The sequence below is a fragment of the Colobus angolensis genome, unplaced genomic scaffold (genome assembly GCF_000951035.1).
Source record: "Colobus angolensis palliatus isolate OR3802 unplaced genomic scaffold, Cang.pa_1.0 Scaffold207, whole genome shotgun sequence".
NCBI classification, from domain to species: Eukaryota; Metazoa; Chordata; class Mammalia; order Primates; family Cercopithecidae; genus Colobus; species Colobus angolensis.
Genome location: NW_012115233.1, coordinates 313,222 through 329,981, shown reverse-complemented (window position 1 = coordinate 329,981; position 16,760 = coordinate 313,222). Strand labels below are relative to the sequence as shown.

The following is a 16,760-nucleotide window of genomic DNA, read 5'->3' as shown; positions in this document are numbered from 1 at the left end:
AAAAAAAAAAAAAAAAAGAAAAAGAAAAAGTAAGTTGTAGCACAGATATTCCAAGCTAAGACCAAGATGTATTAGCCAAAGTTTCTGCTCCTCTGGGGCTCAGTATAATGAAGTAAAATCAATATAGAAAAAAGCACCCCCAAAGCATTCCATGTACAATGATTGGGTGTGCTGCTGATGGTCCCAAAACTAACTCATCAATTCAGCTGTGGTGCCCAGGTAAGAGCAGACACAAGGAAGGGTCTGTAGAGGACAAGACACAAGCAATCCATGAATCCAGCTTGGTTTTTCTCCTCTTGCCATCCTAAGCACTCTCATTGTCACTTTGGGATCTACACTTACGTAACTGACATGATGACTGACATGACTGACATGATGATGGACAAGTGGGAGAGGAGCCACACAAGCGAAGGCTCAGAGTCAGGAACCAGAACATGAGGAACAAAGTAGAGAGGCCCGGGTTGGGGAAGACATGGCCACAGGTGACAGGGGAGAAGGGATCAGATTCCGAAGGGCTGGGTGGGCCACAGCAGGAAGTATAGCTATTTGCAGGTCAGACAGCAGGACACTGCCAAACAGGACAGGGTCAGGGCTGGGTTTGCATTTGACAGTGATCACGCCATCAATTTGGAGGTGTTAAAAGCAAAACGACCCCTTGGTCTTCTTCTGTCTACTTGATAAGCATCATTTTGAAGTAGAAAGAAGGGGGAAATGGACAGTGACATATGCAGTAAATGTATAAAGATGACACAAATGAGAGTCAACAGCTGCCGCTTCAGCTTAAACGGACTCCATGAAGAAGCACCCTCTTGACTGGGTGGAAAATAGTCTGAGTACCTTAACTGAGGGGATGAGAATCTCTTCTGAGTTTAACCTCCTTTACACATATTTCAGCAAAACCATTTCCGTTTGGTGATAGAAAATTGGCTAAAAGGCCAGGAACGGTGGCTCACGCCTGTCATCCCAGCACTTTGGGAGGTTGAGGTGGCCGGATTGCCTGAGGTCAGGAGTTAGAGACCAGCCTGGCATGGTGAAACCCAGTATCTACTAAAAATACAAATTAGCCGGGCATGGTGGCACATGCCTGTAATCCCAGCTACTTGGGAGGCTGAGGCAGGAGAATTGCTTCAACTCGGGAGGTAGAGGTTGCAGTGAGCCGAAATTGCACCACTGCACTCCAGCCTGGGTGACGGAGCGAGACTCCATCTCAAAAAAAAAAAAAAAAAGAAAAAGAGAAGAAAAGAAAAAGGAAAATTCGCTGAAAGAAGCATCTCCTGCAACCTTGAACTGACCTTTGTAATTGTCCCACTAGGCAGCGGCTGTCCATCATCTATTTTACTCATGAGACAAATCTCCTTTAGAAACAATGTGTTCTACATGCTACATTTCCCAAATGACACCATCTTTCTGATTCTCCAAGCTACTATCTAAGCTGAGCTCAACAGAAGAAGAGATTTTGGACTAAGTTCTAGCCTTGCTATGCACCAGCTAGCATGAACTTGGTTGAGGTTCTTAATTTCTTAATCTGCAAAATGTGGTTAATCATTGCACCAGACTGAACCATTAAACACTGCCATTCTTCTGCCATTTTTTAACCCACACTTAGAGTCCTTATAAGAATAAAATGGAATGGTATTTAAGTGCTTAGCGGTACATGACACATGATAAATAGCTGATAAATATTAGCAATGATTATCATCGTTACATGGTTCCATACTCCAATTAGGGCTTCAGTATCTTCATTATTTAAACAGCACTTAGTTACTTTATTGACCTGCTTCCCCGTATGGTAATATTTCCAAAGCTCAGCAAAGCACATTGTTCCACTCAAACTCTTTCCTCTTCTCTCAGCCCTTAAATATCATGGGGGAGTTTCTTCAAAGAATTGAAATTAGGCACACGGCATCGACTCTCAACACTTAATTACCTTGACCAGACCTAACATAACCCATTTTCTAAGAAAAACGGAATATATTTCTCATGATGAAAAAGGGTGCTATTAAAATGAGTTTCCATTCAAGGGTCTGTGGGCTAACTGTCCAACAAGTAGTAAACCACAGCGGCCGGGCCAGATACCAAATCCAAGCCACTTCCTGTTCTTTGTAAATAACGTTTTATTCGGACACAGCCACACCCAGTTACTTATGTGTTGTCTCAGGTTACTTTTATATTACAATAGTCTCATGTAACACTCAACAACGTATTCAACAATGATAGTTGCCGCAGAGACCGTCTGGCCGTTAAGAGCAAAAATATTTACTATCTGATTCTTTGCAGAAAAACTTTGCCGACGAATGTCTAGTTCAGTGCTTTACATGATCATCATTTAACACTAGCAATAATTAACATTCTTTTCCATAGCTAAAGGCAGGACACCAGCTTGCGTATGCACTGGTGGGACTGTGAGGAGTGGGAAAAGACAACGATGGGGTAATTGTATCTACCCTCCAAAGCGTGGTTTTTACTCTTTCTCGAAGGGAAGGTTTTTCGTCTTCAATTTCCGTATGTCAGTTTGATTTCATGAAACATGATAGTGATACTTAAACCTAGGATTCTGTTGGGAAATCAAAAATGTTTATTCTGTGAACACTGGTGTGGTTAATTCAAACACATTTTCCTTTATGTCTTGGAAGTGATGACTTTTAATACGGCAAAAGGGCTCACTGAGATTTTTTTTTTCCCCGACAAATGTCATGCTAAGTGACCCCTAATTAATGTAATAATTATTCTCTCCATCAGGGGTGGGTTTTTGAAGGTTGGCATCATAAAAAGTTATCAAAAAACTGCTAGGCATCAAACTGCTGCAGGAAAGAAATAAGGTACAGGAGATATGAGAAGGTATAAGCTTTATTTCCAATGTCTAGCCAAGTTCCTGGCACTGTTGTGAACGCTGAATAAATGATGAGGAGAGGGAAAAAAAGTTTCTAAGGAGGGGAGAAACAAAGCAGATGAAGTGCTCTGGTGTGCCACTGTACTTAAGGATTCCTAGTATTTGCAGTGTGTCCTGGTGTACCTCACTTATCCAGAGCAGGTTGCTTTTACGGCAACTCATCTGAAAAAGATGGCTAAAATCAAGAGGAACAGACATAGTCATGTCAAAGAAAATGGAATCTAAGCACTTACTCCAAAAGAAAACTGTGAAGCATCCTCGGGTCCATGGCTTTCCATCAGTGTAAATCAAGAATAACAAAAGAGCAGAAAAAAAATACTCAGTACAGTAATGAAGTATTTTATGATCCTCAATGGAACATCACTACAGTAACAATAAATTCTCTTGGCTCTTGTCACCCTAGAGCTTGCAGGCAATGTGAAGTTCATTTCCCTTCTTCTCTTGGTCGCCAGGCAATGCAGAGATCATTCCTGGACCCAATTTTCCTTTTTTTTTTTTTTTTTTTTTTGAGACGGAGTCTCACTCTGTCACCCAGGCTGGAGTGCAGTGGCCGGATCTCAGCTCACTGCAAGCTCTGCCTCCCAGGTTCACGCCATTCTCCTGCCTCAGCCTCCCGAGTAGCTGGGACTACAGGCGCCCGCCACCTTGCCCGGCTAGTTTTTTGTATTTTTTAGTAGAGACGGGGTTTCACCATGTTAGCCAGGATGGTCTCGATCTCCTGACCTCGTAATCCGCCTGTCTCGGCCTCCCAAAGTGCTGGGATTACAGGCTTGAGCCACCGCGCCCGGCCCAATTTTCCTTTCTTACTTCTCTTCCTTCTTTCTTCCCTTCTCTTTCTTTTTCCTTTTCAAGATAGGTTCTGGCTCTGTTGCTCAGGCTGAAGTGCAGTAGCATGATCACGGCACCCTCCACCACGCTGGCTCAAGTGATCCTTCCTGCTCAGCCTCCCAAGCACCTGGGACTACAGGCGTGCACCACCACACCCGACTAATTTCTGTAATTTTTGCAGACAGAAAGTTTTGCCACGTTACCGAGGCTGGTCTCAAACTCCTGAGCTCAAGCAACCTGCCTGCCTTGGTCTCCCAAAGTGCTGGGATAACAGGCATAAGCCACCACATCTGTCGTCTCATTTTCAACTATTGTGAAAGCCCTTATGAGACCCACACTTCCTCTCTGAGCACATCTATCCCCTTTTCCTGTTTAATTAGCTTTCTTATTTCTATCTTAAACTCTATATATTCTCGGAAACCTTTCTTAGATCATTTTAGGATCAACATGAGAAACAAATGCATATTACCAATAGTCCCAGGCTCCATAAAGTGAGATGTGTCTGGTAGTTTCATGCATTATGGCTATTTTCAATAATCAACAACCTGCAAAGCACTGTGAAAATCCACATTACACAGACTGGGAAAGTGAGGCTGAGATTTTCAGTAGTTTGTCCAAAGCGACACAGCCATTAAGTGGTAGAGCTGAAAGTTTCAGTTGACCCCCAACACCCATGTTCTTTACAGTACTCCACGATATATAGGTCCATTGCCCAGGGGTAGCATACCATGGTCCCCGGCCAATCTGGCCCATTGTCTGTTTTGTAAAGTTTTATTGGAACACTGCCATGATCATCCATTTGTATGCTATCTATGGCTGCTTTCAGGCTACCATGGCAGAAGCAAGCAGTTGCAACAGAGATCTTAATAGCCTGAAAATTCTAAAATGTTTACTCTCTGGCCCCTTACAAAAAGTTTACCTACCTCTGCCCTTTATGGTCCTACCTTGACGTTTTGGGGAAGAGAGTGTATCATCTATTTCAGAAATATTTTTCAAAGTATTATATAAAAAGATTGAATGCTGAAGAAGTTTCAGAAGGCAAGAATTTACTTAGGAGGGAAGCATGCTCCTTCCCTGATGTTTCTAGATACACTAAGTATTTCACAGCACGATTTCTTAATGCCTTAGGATGGAAAACGTATGGGACAGAAAAAATTTACCTTGTAGGCTTTTCAAAATTTTCCTTAAAAAATCATAATTAAGAGCTCCATTTAGAGCATTCATTACAGCAAAACACTGCCTTTGTTTTTCTTTTCTTTGGGTTTTCATACTGTGTAGAGAAGCAAAGCAACATGATCTTCTGTTAGGCAAACCAAAAATGGATTTCTCATGTTGAGCCAAGAGTAATGCAGATATGTTGGCTAAAACATTATTCTTAAAACTGAGCTAGGGAGAAAAAGAAAGATTAATATGTAATTTACACGTTGGTCTTCAGGGTAATTTATCCCACAGAATTTGGAATTTATTTATAACTTATAGCCCACCCACTTCCATAGATGGATTTCAGACAGCAAAATTTGGAATATGAATCCAAGAATATCATATCTGGGATTAGTAGATTCAACTTCTGAAAGTAATTTAGCAGAAAATGAAAATAAATAACCTTGTTAAAGTTTTTTCCTTTCAAATGCTTAAGAAGTAAAGCAAGGATAGAAAACTGTTATTTTAACCTTTTAATTAAAAAAACACCACTCTTTTATATTATCTTCTAAGTGAGACAAAGTTTAAGTATAATTTCTTTAAATTATACTGGAGACAGAAAGTTCAGAAGAGACAAAAATCCATGATCAAAAATGCAGTTCTAAAAACGTTTGGACTTGGATATTTTAATATGGATTTCTTATCAATTCCAGGAAGAATCAAAACTCTTGGTACTATACAAGTTGACCGGTAACTGAAAACTAAGTAATAAATATCTCAGGAGATGTCACCAACTTTTAAGTTCCAGGATTGCTATTCAGTTTTCTATTTTATCAGGGATATATGAAACTATAAACCATTTTTTTTTTAATTTTGTAATACACAGACAGGGTCTCATGATGTTGCCCAGGCTGGTCTCACATTTCTGAGCTCTAGCAATCCTCCCACCTTGGCCTCCCATAGTGCTGGGATTACAGGCATGAACCATTGTGCCCAGCGATAAACAATTTTTAAAAAAGAAAAAGTATTACAGATCACCTCTCTCTAGGAGCTGTTAACTCTTCTAGGCCCTGTTGAAAATATGAACTTTTCAGTAAACTAAGCAGCTACCGCTAGGAAGGAAAATGTGCAAAGCCACCACAAAAACATACTGTTGTTTATCAGCCCATTACAGAAAACCCCAATATTTGGTCTGAGTGATTAGAAAGGGACCCAGCTCTTCATACTCCTATGGACACCACTGCTGCCAGGTAGTGGGAAGTCTGGCTCCTCTCCAGGGATGCAGTTTAAACAAAAATATCCCTCCCAAGCCAGTTTGGGTGGAACTTACCACAGGCTTGGGTTTGGAACTTTCCAGTAATGCCCAAAATAATTTGACCCGAGACACACTGGCCAATGACCGCCGCTAACACTGAGGAGAACTATCTGGAAGCAGGCTGAGGCTTCCTGGGCTGACCACCCAGAAAACTGAGTGGAGAAGAACAGAATCAATGAATGAAAACAGGAGTGGGTAAACCGAGAGTGGGCAGAGGAGTGAGGAGGTCAGGACGTGCCGGGCCTGAAGAAGACTGGCTTTGGCGATGGGGCCTGTGTGTCCTCTTGGACGATTACCCCACTGCCTCTGAAGCATTCTCACGAAAACATTAGATACCAAGTTGACTGAGTCTCTTAAGTTATCTACCCTTTCACAGGAAACTCAGGAGACAGAAGAGTATGTTAAAAGATACCACAGAGATGCAATCATCGAAGTACAGCCCGCAGAAATCTCTAGAGCACAGGTTTCCAAATTTTTGGGCACCATAGACTGGTTTTCTGGAAGACAGTTTTTCCGCAGACTCACAGCAGTGAGGTGGTTTTGGGACAATTCAAGCACATGACATTTATTGTGCACTTTATTTCTATTACTATTACGTGGTAATATATACCGAAATAGTTATCTAACTCACCATCATGTACAATCAGTGGGAGCCCTGAGCTTGTTTTCCTGGAACTAGACGATCCCACCTTGAAGGTGATGGGAAACCATGACAGACCATCAGGCGTTAGATTCTTATAAGGAGCCCACAACCACATCCCGCGCATGTGCAGCTCACAATAGGCTTCGCGCTCCTATGAGACTAATGCTGTTGCTGACCTGAGAGGAGGCGGAGCTGAGGCAGTAATAAGAGTGACAGGGAGTGGCTCTAAGCACAGATGCAGCTTCATTTGCTCGCCTACCACTTACTCCCTGCCATGCCACCCAGTTTCTAACAGGCTACGGTTCCGCTATTGGTTTGTGGTCTAGAGGTCGGGGACCCCTGCTCTAGAGAACACCCTGGTCCCTTAAATATGTTGCATTGAAAGAAGTATTTTTAAAGGGAAAAAAAAAAAGAAGAGAAAACCTAAAGATTAAAAATGCATCGACCTTATTTGAACCCTGATTCAAACAAACTAAACTAAGAGAAAGATGGAGGTAGGAAAAGAGGAGGGACAATAGAAATGTTTGTTTTACATTGTTTTTTAGCCACTAAATTTTGGAGTCATTTGAGACAGAGTCTCACTGTGTCCCCCAGGCTGAAGGACAGTGGCACGATCTCGGTTCACTGCAACCTCTGCCCACCCCAGAGTTCAAGCAATCCCCGTGCCTCAGTAGCTGGGACTTCAGGTATGCATCACCATGCCCGGCTTATTTTTGTATTTTTAGTACAGATGGGGTTTCGCCATGTTGGCCAGGCTGGTCTCGAACTCCTGGCTTCAAGCGATCCACCTACCGCAGCCTCCCCAAGTGCTGGGATTACAGGTGTGAGCCACTGTGCCCGGCTGGAGTAATTTCTTACATGGCAATACATAAGCAATACAGAAACCCACATTGAAAATTCTATGACTGAAGTGTGAGAAGTACCAAAAAGTCATTTTACGTTCATACAGATTTGGGTTCAAATTCTAGGTCTTCTACTTGCTCAAGTTGAGAAAGTGTCTCCAGCTTTCTGCACTGCAACCTTGTAATTTGTAAAGTAGGGATAATCACGGTTAAGCGTCCAGAATTCTTGTAACAAGTTAAAGACAGAATACCTGTATATAAGAGCTTAGCACATTGCCTTGCACAAAACAAACTACAAGTTGGCTAGCAGCTATTGTTTACATAATCATGGTTAAGAGGGCTCCCTCTACAATAGCCTCCTTTGCACGCTCTCCTCCCAGCACCCAGAATAAAAAGAAGATATCTAGGAAGAGGCTGATCCCCATCTCCTGCAGAAGGCAGATGGAGGGTGGTTCCACAGTACAATGAGGCACTTTTCTCACCCGTGTTTGTACGAAGCATCTGTTTCTACCTCTTTTGCTCTAAGACTTCAATATGCTGCCTATCCCAGTGTGGAGAAACACTTGAGCTGGAGCATGGACCAAGGAAATACACACAGGAACTCAGAGCCTGATAATACTCTGGTGTGATCACATACAGGCTTTGAAACGGTATATTAAATAAGAGCACCCACATGGAATTTAAATTTAAGGGTTTCTTTTTTCCTCTCCACAATGCAACGGCGCGAAAAGAGATTGGCTCTGAACTGGGAGCCTTTCTTTCATTTGTCATGATGTTTTACACACAAGGAAATTTTAATGTCTGAAGATGGGGGGTGATAAGAATAGAGTTACATGTGTTTCTTTGGCAGCCTAGTCACCAGCACTTAAATTCACTTCTGACAGTTCTCAGAATCGAAAGACCTGCAAGTACTAAACTGTCATCTGCCTATCCATGAGAGATTTCACTTTGGCAGCATTTCAAAAGTAAAATCTCTCGCTTTTTTTATGCATATTTTCACCACCACTCTATTTCTCCAAGCCATGTAAAATCCTGTACTCTCATGGGACAGATACAAAGAGGTTTGTGCTACAGAGGCCTCTAAACGGAAAATCACCCTTGTTTCTCAACCTAGAAGTATTTTCTAAAAACTGAAAGTCCTGTGCTAAAATCTGGGATTAGGGCAAAAACGGGTGAGAGTTTCCTCCAAGACTTTGAGGTGGCTGATTACAAAAGGCACTTCAACTTGATGATTTCCCAACTACTTAATGGTTAAAAACTAATGGTCCAGTTAAGACGTGGAAGATGATCCTATTATGTAACAGTTGGCTCACTTCAGTAAAGCTGCTCACTTCCAACACATTCTGACAGAGGAACTGCAGAAAGTCATTCAGTGGCAGCGAATATGAGATCTCACATGCTATCAGGCAAAGAACAAGAGGCAGACTGGAGTGAAATGCCATGCCTGTCACCTAACCTGCAAAGTGACCCTGCAAAAGACCCTCACACTCTCTAAGACTATTCTATCACATTTAAAATGAAAGACAGGGCCGGGCACAGTGGCTCATGCCTGTAATTCCAGCAGTTTGGGAGGCCAAGGTAGATCGATCACTTGACGTCAGCAGTTGACTAGCCAGGCCAACATGGTGAAACCTCATCTCTAAAGAAAATACAAAAATTAGCTGTTTGTGGTGGCATGCACCTGTAATCCCAGCTACTCTGGAGGATGAGGCATGAGAATCACTTGTACCCGGGGGCCAGAGGTTCCAGTGAACAGAGATTGCACCAGTGCACTTCAGCCTGGGCAACAGAGCGAGACACTGTCTCAAAATATAAATAAAAAACAATAAAATAAAATGAAAGACAGTACAATATGGTGGTCAAGTTGGAGCCCTGGAGAGGCTAAATCAGCTCCTGTAACTACATCCCACATGCCTTGGATAAATTATATATCCTCTCTAGCCTCACTTTCCTTATTTGTATAGTAGAGATATTAACAGCATCTACTCCCAAGAATTGCTTTGAGAATTGAATCACAACATACATGCTAAGTATTTTCCATGTATGGCTCATCATAAGCCCTCAGCAAATGAGCTGCTACCTCTGCTGTTCTTGTCATCATCATTCCCTCCCAAACCACCACAGACAGATGAGTTTGAGGAGTCAGTCGTCCATCATAGCTGACAACTGAGGTGATAGCTTATGTAGGGTTACTGTGGCTTCCAGGGCCACCACTCTCTTCCCAGAGCCCAGAAGAGTGCCTGAGGCTTTAGAGGTGCTCCTGAAATGTGTGTGAAGTGAAGGAGCAGGTGGATAAATGAATGATGAAGCAATCAGTGAATAAATGTCTTGAATGCTAGTATTACAGCCTGTTGAGGTGCCTCTTGATAGTTCTGGCAAGGGGTGGCAGCTGCTAATAGCCAAGCACTGCAAAGGACACAAACGGCTCTCTCTGATCTGGCTGGCTGGGGGACATCATTTCACTCTTACCACAAGACACCTTGGGGTCTGCACTTAGGGGATGTTGCAACTCTCACCAAGACTCTGACTCTAATGTAGACCTCAAGGACTTGGGACAGTTGCTAACTCCAGCAAGAGCCTTAGAGAGTCAATTTTTTTTTTTTTTTTTTTTTGAAACAGAATTTTGCTCTTGTCACCCAGGCTAGAGAGCAATGGTTCAGTCTCGGCTCACTGCAACCTCCACCTCCCACGTTCAAGCAATTCTCCTGCCTCAGCCTCCCGAGTAGCTGGCATTATAAGCATGTGCCTCCACGCCCGGCTAATTTTTGTATTTTTAGTAGAGCTGGGGTTTTACCATGTTACCTAGGCTGGTCTCGAACTTCTGACCTCAGGTGATCCACTCACCTCGGCCTCTCAAAATGCTAGGATTACAGGCGTAAGTCACCACACTAGCCTGAGTACTAACTTTTTTTTTTTTTTTTGAGAGAGAGTCTCACTCTGTCACCAGGCTGGAGTGCAGTGGCGCCATGTCGGCTTACTGCAACCTCTGACTCCCAGGTTCAAGCGATTCTCCTGCCTTAGCCTCCCAAGTCGCTAGGACTAGAGGTGTGCACCACTACACCCAGCTAACTTTTTTTTATCTTTAGTACAGAAGGGGTTTCACCATGTTGGCCAGGATGGTCTTGATCTCTGGACCTCGTGATCCTCCCGCCTTGGTCTCGTAAAGTGCTGGGATAACAGGCATGAGACACTGGATCCAGCTGAAAGCAAACTTTTTAAGTCTAATAAAGTAGAGTGGCTGTGCGTGGTGGCTCATGTCTGTAATTCCAGCACTTTAGGAGGTTGAGGCGGGTGGATCACCTGAGGTCCGGAGTTCAAGACCAGTCTGACCAATATAGTGAAACCCTATCTCTACTAAAAATACAAAAATTAGCAGGCCATGGTGGCAGGCACCTGTAGTAGCCACTCAGGAGGCTGGGACAGGAAAATCACTTGAGCCTGGAGCAAGATGTTGCAATGAGGTGAGATCGTGCCACTGCACTCCAAACTGGGTGACAGAGTGATGCAAAGAGGATAGGATACTAGACAAAAGCGTGGGGTCAGCTCCCCACAGGGCCATTTGAATATCTGGTTGAAGATCCCTTCCCTCACATCCTTCACCTGCTTGGAACACTGCAGAACTAATGTTCCCAACAGAGCCTACCAAACCCAAAGGCAGCTTGTCATTTATGAGAGCTTTCCACATTCAGTGGTTCTGGTGCCTCTTGTGTAATTATCTTATCCTTGGCACCACCTGTGCTATTATTAACTTAATCCTCATGTTTGAATCAAGTCACTGAAAAACAACAAATGAAGTTATTTATTAATGAAATTCAAACCTCTATGTTAAACGAGAAACCACGATTGCCTGCCCTAAATATGAGTAAAAATAAACACTTGCAAACAAAGTATTGTAATTACTGTAGCTTGCCATGATCGCTTTCCTTAGCTCAGGGTTTCCGAGTTTGAGGCCTCCTGTTTGTCTCTCTGTCTCCCCACCCGTTTCCGCTTCTCTCCCTCTTTCTTACAACCTTCTCTGTTAGAAAGGGATGCTAGCATATGATAGCATCAAAATATGCTAGGCCCTAACTAAGGCTTTCTCCAACTGGAATTCTGAAAGACTGAAAACAATGAAAAAAAAAAAATGAGAGTCCACGTTTTTTGGAATCACGTCCACATACCACATCAAATCATCGAAGGTTTTACAAACTGGAGGTCTTTTGCGAGCTTGGATCGTAAACATCCCTGCCATACTAGATAACTGAGTTTACTTGTTCCTGAATAAAATTAAAATATACTCTTACTCGATTCTGAAATGCACTGCAAAATCTTATAATCAGGATGCATCTTACAATTGCCAAGCTTTTATTAGCCACTTTTACTACTGCTTTAATAGCGTCTTCTCCTTTTGTATCTGGGAAGCCGTTATTAGACTGATGACACATCTCATAATGAGGGTGACTGTGAGTCAAGAAAATATGGTCCACCTTAACAGGGCCAATATAAATGAGCCTCCAGTTTGGACGCCAAGACAACACAACAGCCTTGCGTTCTCCCAATTGTGTTCATCTGATAAAGACATTACAATAGCAAGAAATTATGATCTATAACCCTCCACTGGAACACTCACACATTCTTGGCCTTGAATGCTTCAGCAAAATGCTGCACGCTACGGAGCAGAGCGAGGTCCAGGGCCATTGCTTCTACCTTGGCTTTATGCTGGAATGAGAGAAAATAAAAAGAAATGATAAATAACAGCAAGTTTAGTTCATGGTATCAAGTTGCAGTAAATGTGTTATGGAACATGTCCGAATTCCCGTTTAATATAAGACGCCCAGAGAGAATATAAATCATAGGAATGAATGGAAGAACAGGGCTTTTACTGCCAAGTTCGGGGAGGATGTGAGGCTGGAATTCTGCTAAACCTACAGGCTGTGGGGATGTAGTGGGGGAGCATGGGTTGTGCTGTGTTTCAGCCGCACAAAAGAGGCTGCAGAGGGGCTTTGGGCTAAGGTTATCTCCTCTCAATCTGCATCCTAAAAAGCTGTAAGGAGGGGAACACACGACAAGGCGTGGATCATCGAAAGATGCAGTAGACAATATCTTAATTTCAAAAGCTGCCATCCAGGTTGTGAAACATCTCCACTAAACCTGCATCAAAAGCAAAGACAACTCCTTTATATAAAGTACAAAAGCAAAAAGACTCGTTTTTGTACCAATGGACTCTGACAGACAGATATCCCAAAGAGAACCCCGACGTAGTAAACCCAGAAAACTATCAATAGGTGGAGTACATGCTGGTGATAGGAATAATAACGGTAATAATGGCTACTGTGTATTCAGGGCCTGCTGGGGGCTAGGCATTTGCAGACCATCTCAATTAAGGCTCCTAACAACTGAAAGACAATGTTCTCTCCATTTGTCAAGGCAGCATCTTACAAGAGATCACAGAGACAAGAAGTTGAGTACAAGAACTGACCCCCAGTCAGTCTGATGCAGAAGCCCAAGTTCTCTCCTGGCAAGAAAGCAGGAGAACTGGAGAGTTCAGGATTTGAAGCAATGCAGTTCCGCTGGCCATGTTCTTCATGGCATCATTCTGCAAGGACAGATCTTTGGGTTGCCCCTCCCACTGGCCTTATGTGTATGGGCCACTCCAAACTTTTAAATCTGGGTGCGCTTCGGAGTGCGAGATTAAATACTATCACTTCTTAGACCTAGCTCCTTGAAAGGACAAAAAGCCACCTGCCTATTCAAATAAGAAGAATCCTGTAAAACAAATTGTTGACTTGGGATTTCTAGTCTAGACTGTGATGTTTAACTAAGATTAAGGAGGATAACATGATACCTATAAGGCTATGAAGGGGGATGCAAATGGCACTGCTGAGAACATCCTCTACCATGAGTGTCCTGTTCAGGGATGGACAGGAGCTGGGATGAGATATTCAGTGTATTTGCAGCCGGTTTATCTTGGCCGAGAAGTCCTGGGCTCTAACCCAAGTCCTAAGCTTTGAGCTGTGAACATCAGGCAGTGACGGCTAGAAAACACACTCACTCTGGACCATTTCACAGTGCTGAGTCTCAGTTTCCTTATCTGTAAAAGATGAATATTACTATCCTTACAAACCTATGAGTAGATCACATGTTCATAAGCACCTAACATCCTGTCTGGAAGAGAAGCTATCTAACTAATTTAACTAGCAGAGAAGATGTCTCTTGTGCCAAAGTCTTGCCCTGATGCCACTCGGCAAGAAATGGCAGTCTGCGTGCGCTTTAGTCCAGCACACTGGATAGATGGACAGCAATGATGTCCAAAGATCCTCCCTGAAGGCCACATCAGACCAGATTACTGAGGTAGTGATCCTGAAGAACCCAAGTCATGCCTGCTAACAAAGCCCTGTTGTTTTTTTCTTGTTTTCTTTTCTTTTCTTTTTTTTTTTTGAGATGGACTCTCACTCTGTTGCCCAGGCTTGAGTGTAGTGGCGTGATCCTGGCTCACTGCCACCTCCACCTCCTGGGTGCAAGTGATTCTCCTGCCTCAGCCTCTCGAGTAGCTGGGACTACAGGTGCACACCACCACATGCAGCTCATTTTTATATATTTAGTATAGACGCAGTTTCACCATGTTGACCAGGAAGGTCTCAGTCTCTTGACCTCCTGATCCACCCACCCCAGCCTCCCAAAATGCTGGGATGACAGGTGTGAGCCACCGCACCTGGCACAAAGCCCACTTTTAAGGAAAGGTGGTATGAAGTGATTAAATTATGTCCCCAAACCCCAACAGCACATCAGTGGCAGAAATAAACTGGCCAACACAGATTTAAATTCCTGGTCTTGGGGAACAGTGGCAGATGCCCAAATGTGTAGATTTTGGAAGGAGGAGGAGAAACATGAACCTGATCTAGGAAAAGGGGAAAATGCCAACACAGGGGTTGCTGGTTTCCTAAGTTCAGGGAATAATAGAGCTGGAGGGTCTGCTGTAAGGTGAGGACACGTCCCTCCTTCTATAAAGAGGCAAACTGCTGCCAAGAAGAGTGAAAGCCCTTGAGTGAAGGCACACCCTGTCGAAGATGTGGAGCCCCAAATGAGCAGCTGAACCCCACAAGCTGTCTGAGTAACTCGTATTTATCTGACGATTAAAAATCTTTTCGAAGTGTAAAATGTGGCAATACCCCCCACCGAGATGCTCATGCCTCATAAACACAACTACTTGACATTCAGAGTCAGCAAACAAAGTAACCTTTCATCGTCATCCTCAGTCCTCTGGTCCCTGCCTCCTTTTACTTGGAGCATGACACTCACTGCCACGTGCAGAATCTTACAGAAATGTGAATGTATCACAAGAGGAAAGGCAGCCATTCATTATGTTACGGAGGGGGTGGTAAAGAAATTGTTCTGCTCAGCCAAACCCCCAGGGAAAACCCCAGGGGCTATGCAGGCTACATATTATAAAAATCCATGTCTGTATTTCCCCCATAAAACAGGAAGAACATTCCCAGATGGTGACCCCACAGCAGTATTTCAACAAAAATGATAGCACAGCCAACTAGCCCATACAGTCTTCTCTATAAGTAACTTACAACTGCTAAGTTTCCTTTTTGTTCTCCCGCTTCCCTTCAAAATAAAGCACAGAGCTGCCACTACCAATAAGAAGAAAATCGTAACATATGCCTCTAAGGGAAAAAGGGGTCACAAGCCATCAAGTAGTTCAACAGACTAACCCACAAGCTGTGGGTTACTAGGCTCCTGGGGATAGTGACTCAAGTCCACGCACTGTTATTCAGGTAACTCTCTTACCTTAGGTATCAGGTTTCCCCTTTCTGCTACCAATCCTGAGAAATGGAGAGAAACTGGCGGCAATACAGTAAGTTCAAGGGATGGAAAATGCAGCTTTTAAATTAGGGTGTGTGTATGTGTTTATGGGTTTGTTGAGGTTTTGCACTTCCGATTGTCTAACAAACTAAGTAGCTTTATCGAAATCTTTGTAGTGGAACATGCTCTAACTAAGAAGGTAGTGGCTGACAGATTACAAATGGAACCCATTTTTGAGGGGTGAACTGCTGTTAGGTGAGGACAAGAGACTCGATCTGCCAAGGTGAGATTTCCCGCCAGGTCTGGCAGTGAATCTGCAACTGACCACAATTCACTTGCTTGGTTTAACTCATTATCTTTTTGTTGTTAACTTTTATTTGAAACTAATTATAAATTCACAAAACATGACCAAACTGGTACAGAGAACACCCCTACACCCATCATTCAGCTTCCCCCATATGTACATCTTACATACATACAATGCATTGGCAAAACCTGAAAATCAACATCAGCACAACATAATTTACTAGACCACAGTCATTATTGGGATGTCACCTGATGTGGTTTGGCTCCGTGTCCCTACCCAAATCTCATGTTAAATTGTAATCCCCAATATTGGAGGTGGGCCTGGTGGGAGGTGACTGGATCATGGGGCTGGTTAAAAACAGTTCAGTGTCATCCCTCCCACCCCCATTCCCGTGCTGTCTTATCATCAAGTTTGCCTGAGATCTGCTTGTTTAAAAGAGTGGATCACCCTCCCCTACTTGTTCTCCCACTCCCGCTAAGATGTGCCTGCTTCCTCTTCACCTTCTGTCATGATTGGAAGTTTCCTGATGCCTATCCAGAAGCAGAACATGAACACACAACAGTGAGCCAATCAAACCTGTTTTCTTTATAAATTACACAGTCTCAGGTATGTTTACGTAGCAGTGTGAGAACGAACTAATACAAGTTGAGATGCATTTAGTTTGCTGTACTTTTGTGCATAATTCTAAGACATTTTATCACATGTATGGATTCATATAACCATCACCACATTCAAGACACAGAACTGTTTCATCACCACCAAGCAAACCATGACTTTCATTAACAAGTGTTAGAATTCGCACTTACCATCTAGAACATCAAAAGTTCAGGCCTTGTTCAGTCAGAGCCTGCTGTATTCACTGGCAATATAAACCCTTTAGTACATCAGAGTGGCCACTAAGATATGGCCTTAGGATGGCTCACAAGATCCTCTGCATCAATCAGGATGTGCTTCAGTAAGGAACAACCCCCAAATCTCCATTACTTAGAACAATCTGGAATTATGAC

At 43.2% G+C, this 16,760-nt stretch overlaps 1 protein-coding gene across 1 annotated transcript in view; it reads right to left on the bottom strand.

The window, feature by feature from the left end:
- The window catches only part of WWOX (WW domain containing oxidoreductase), a 1,140,828-nt gene that overhangs the window by 828,406 nt on the left and 295,662 nt on the right, over positions 1–16,760 (bottom strand). Inside the window, exon 6 of the mRNA XM_011942139.1 lies at positions 12,268–12,356. Coding sequence (XP_011797529.1) covers positions 12,268–12,356 — 89 coding nt within the window. The remainder of the gene's footprint in view (positions 1–12,267; positions 12,357–16,760) is intronic.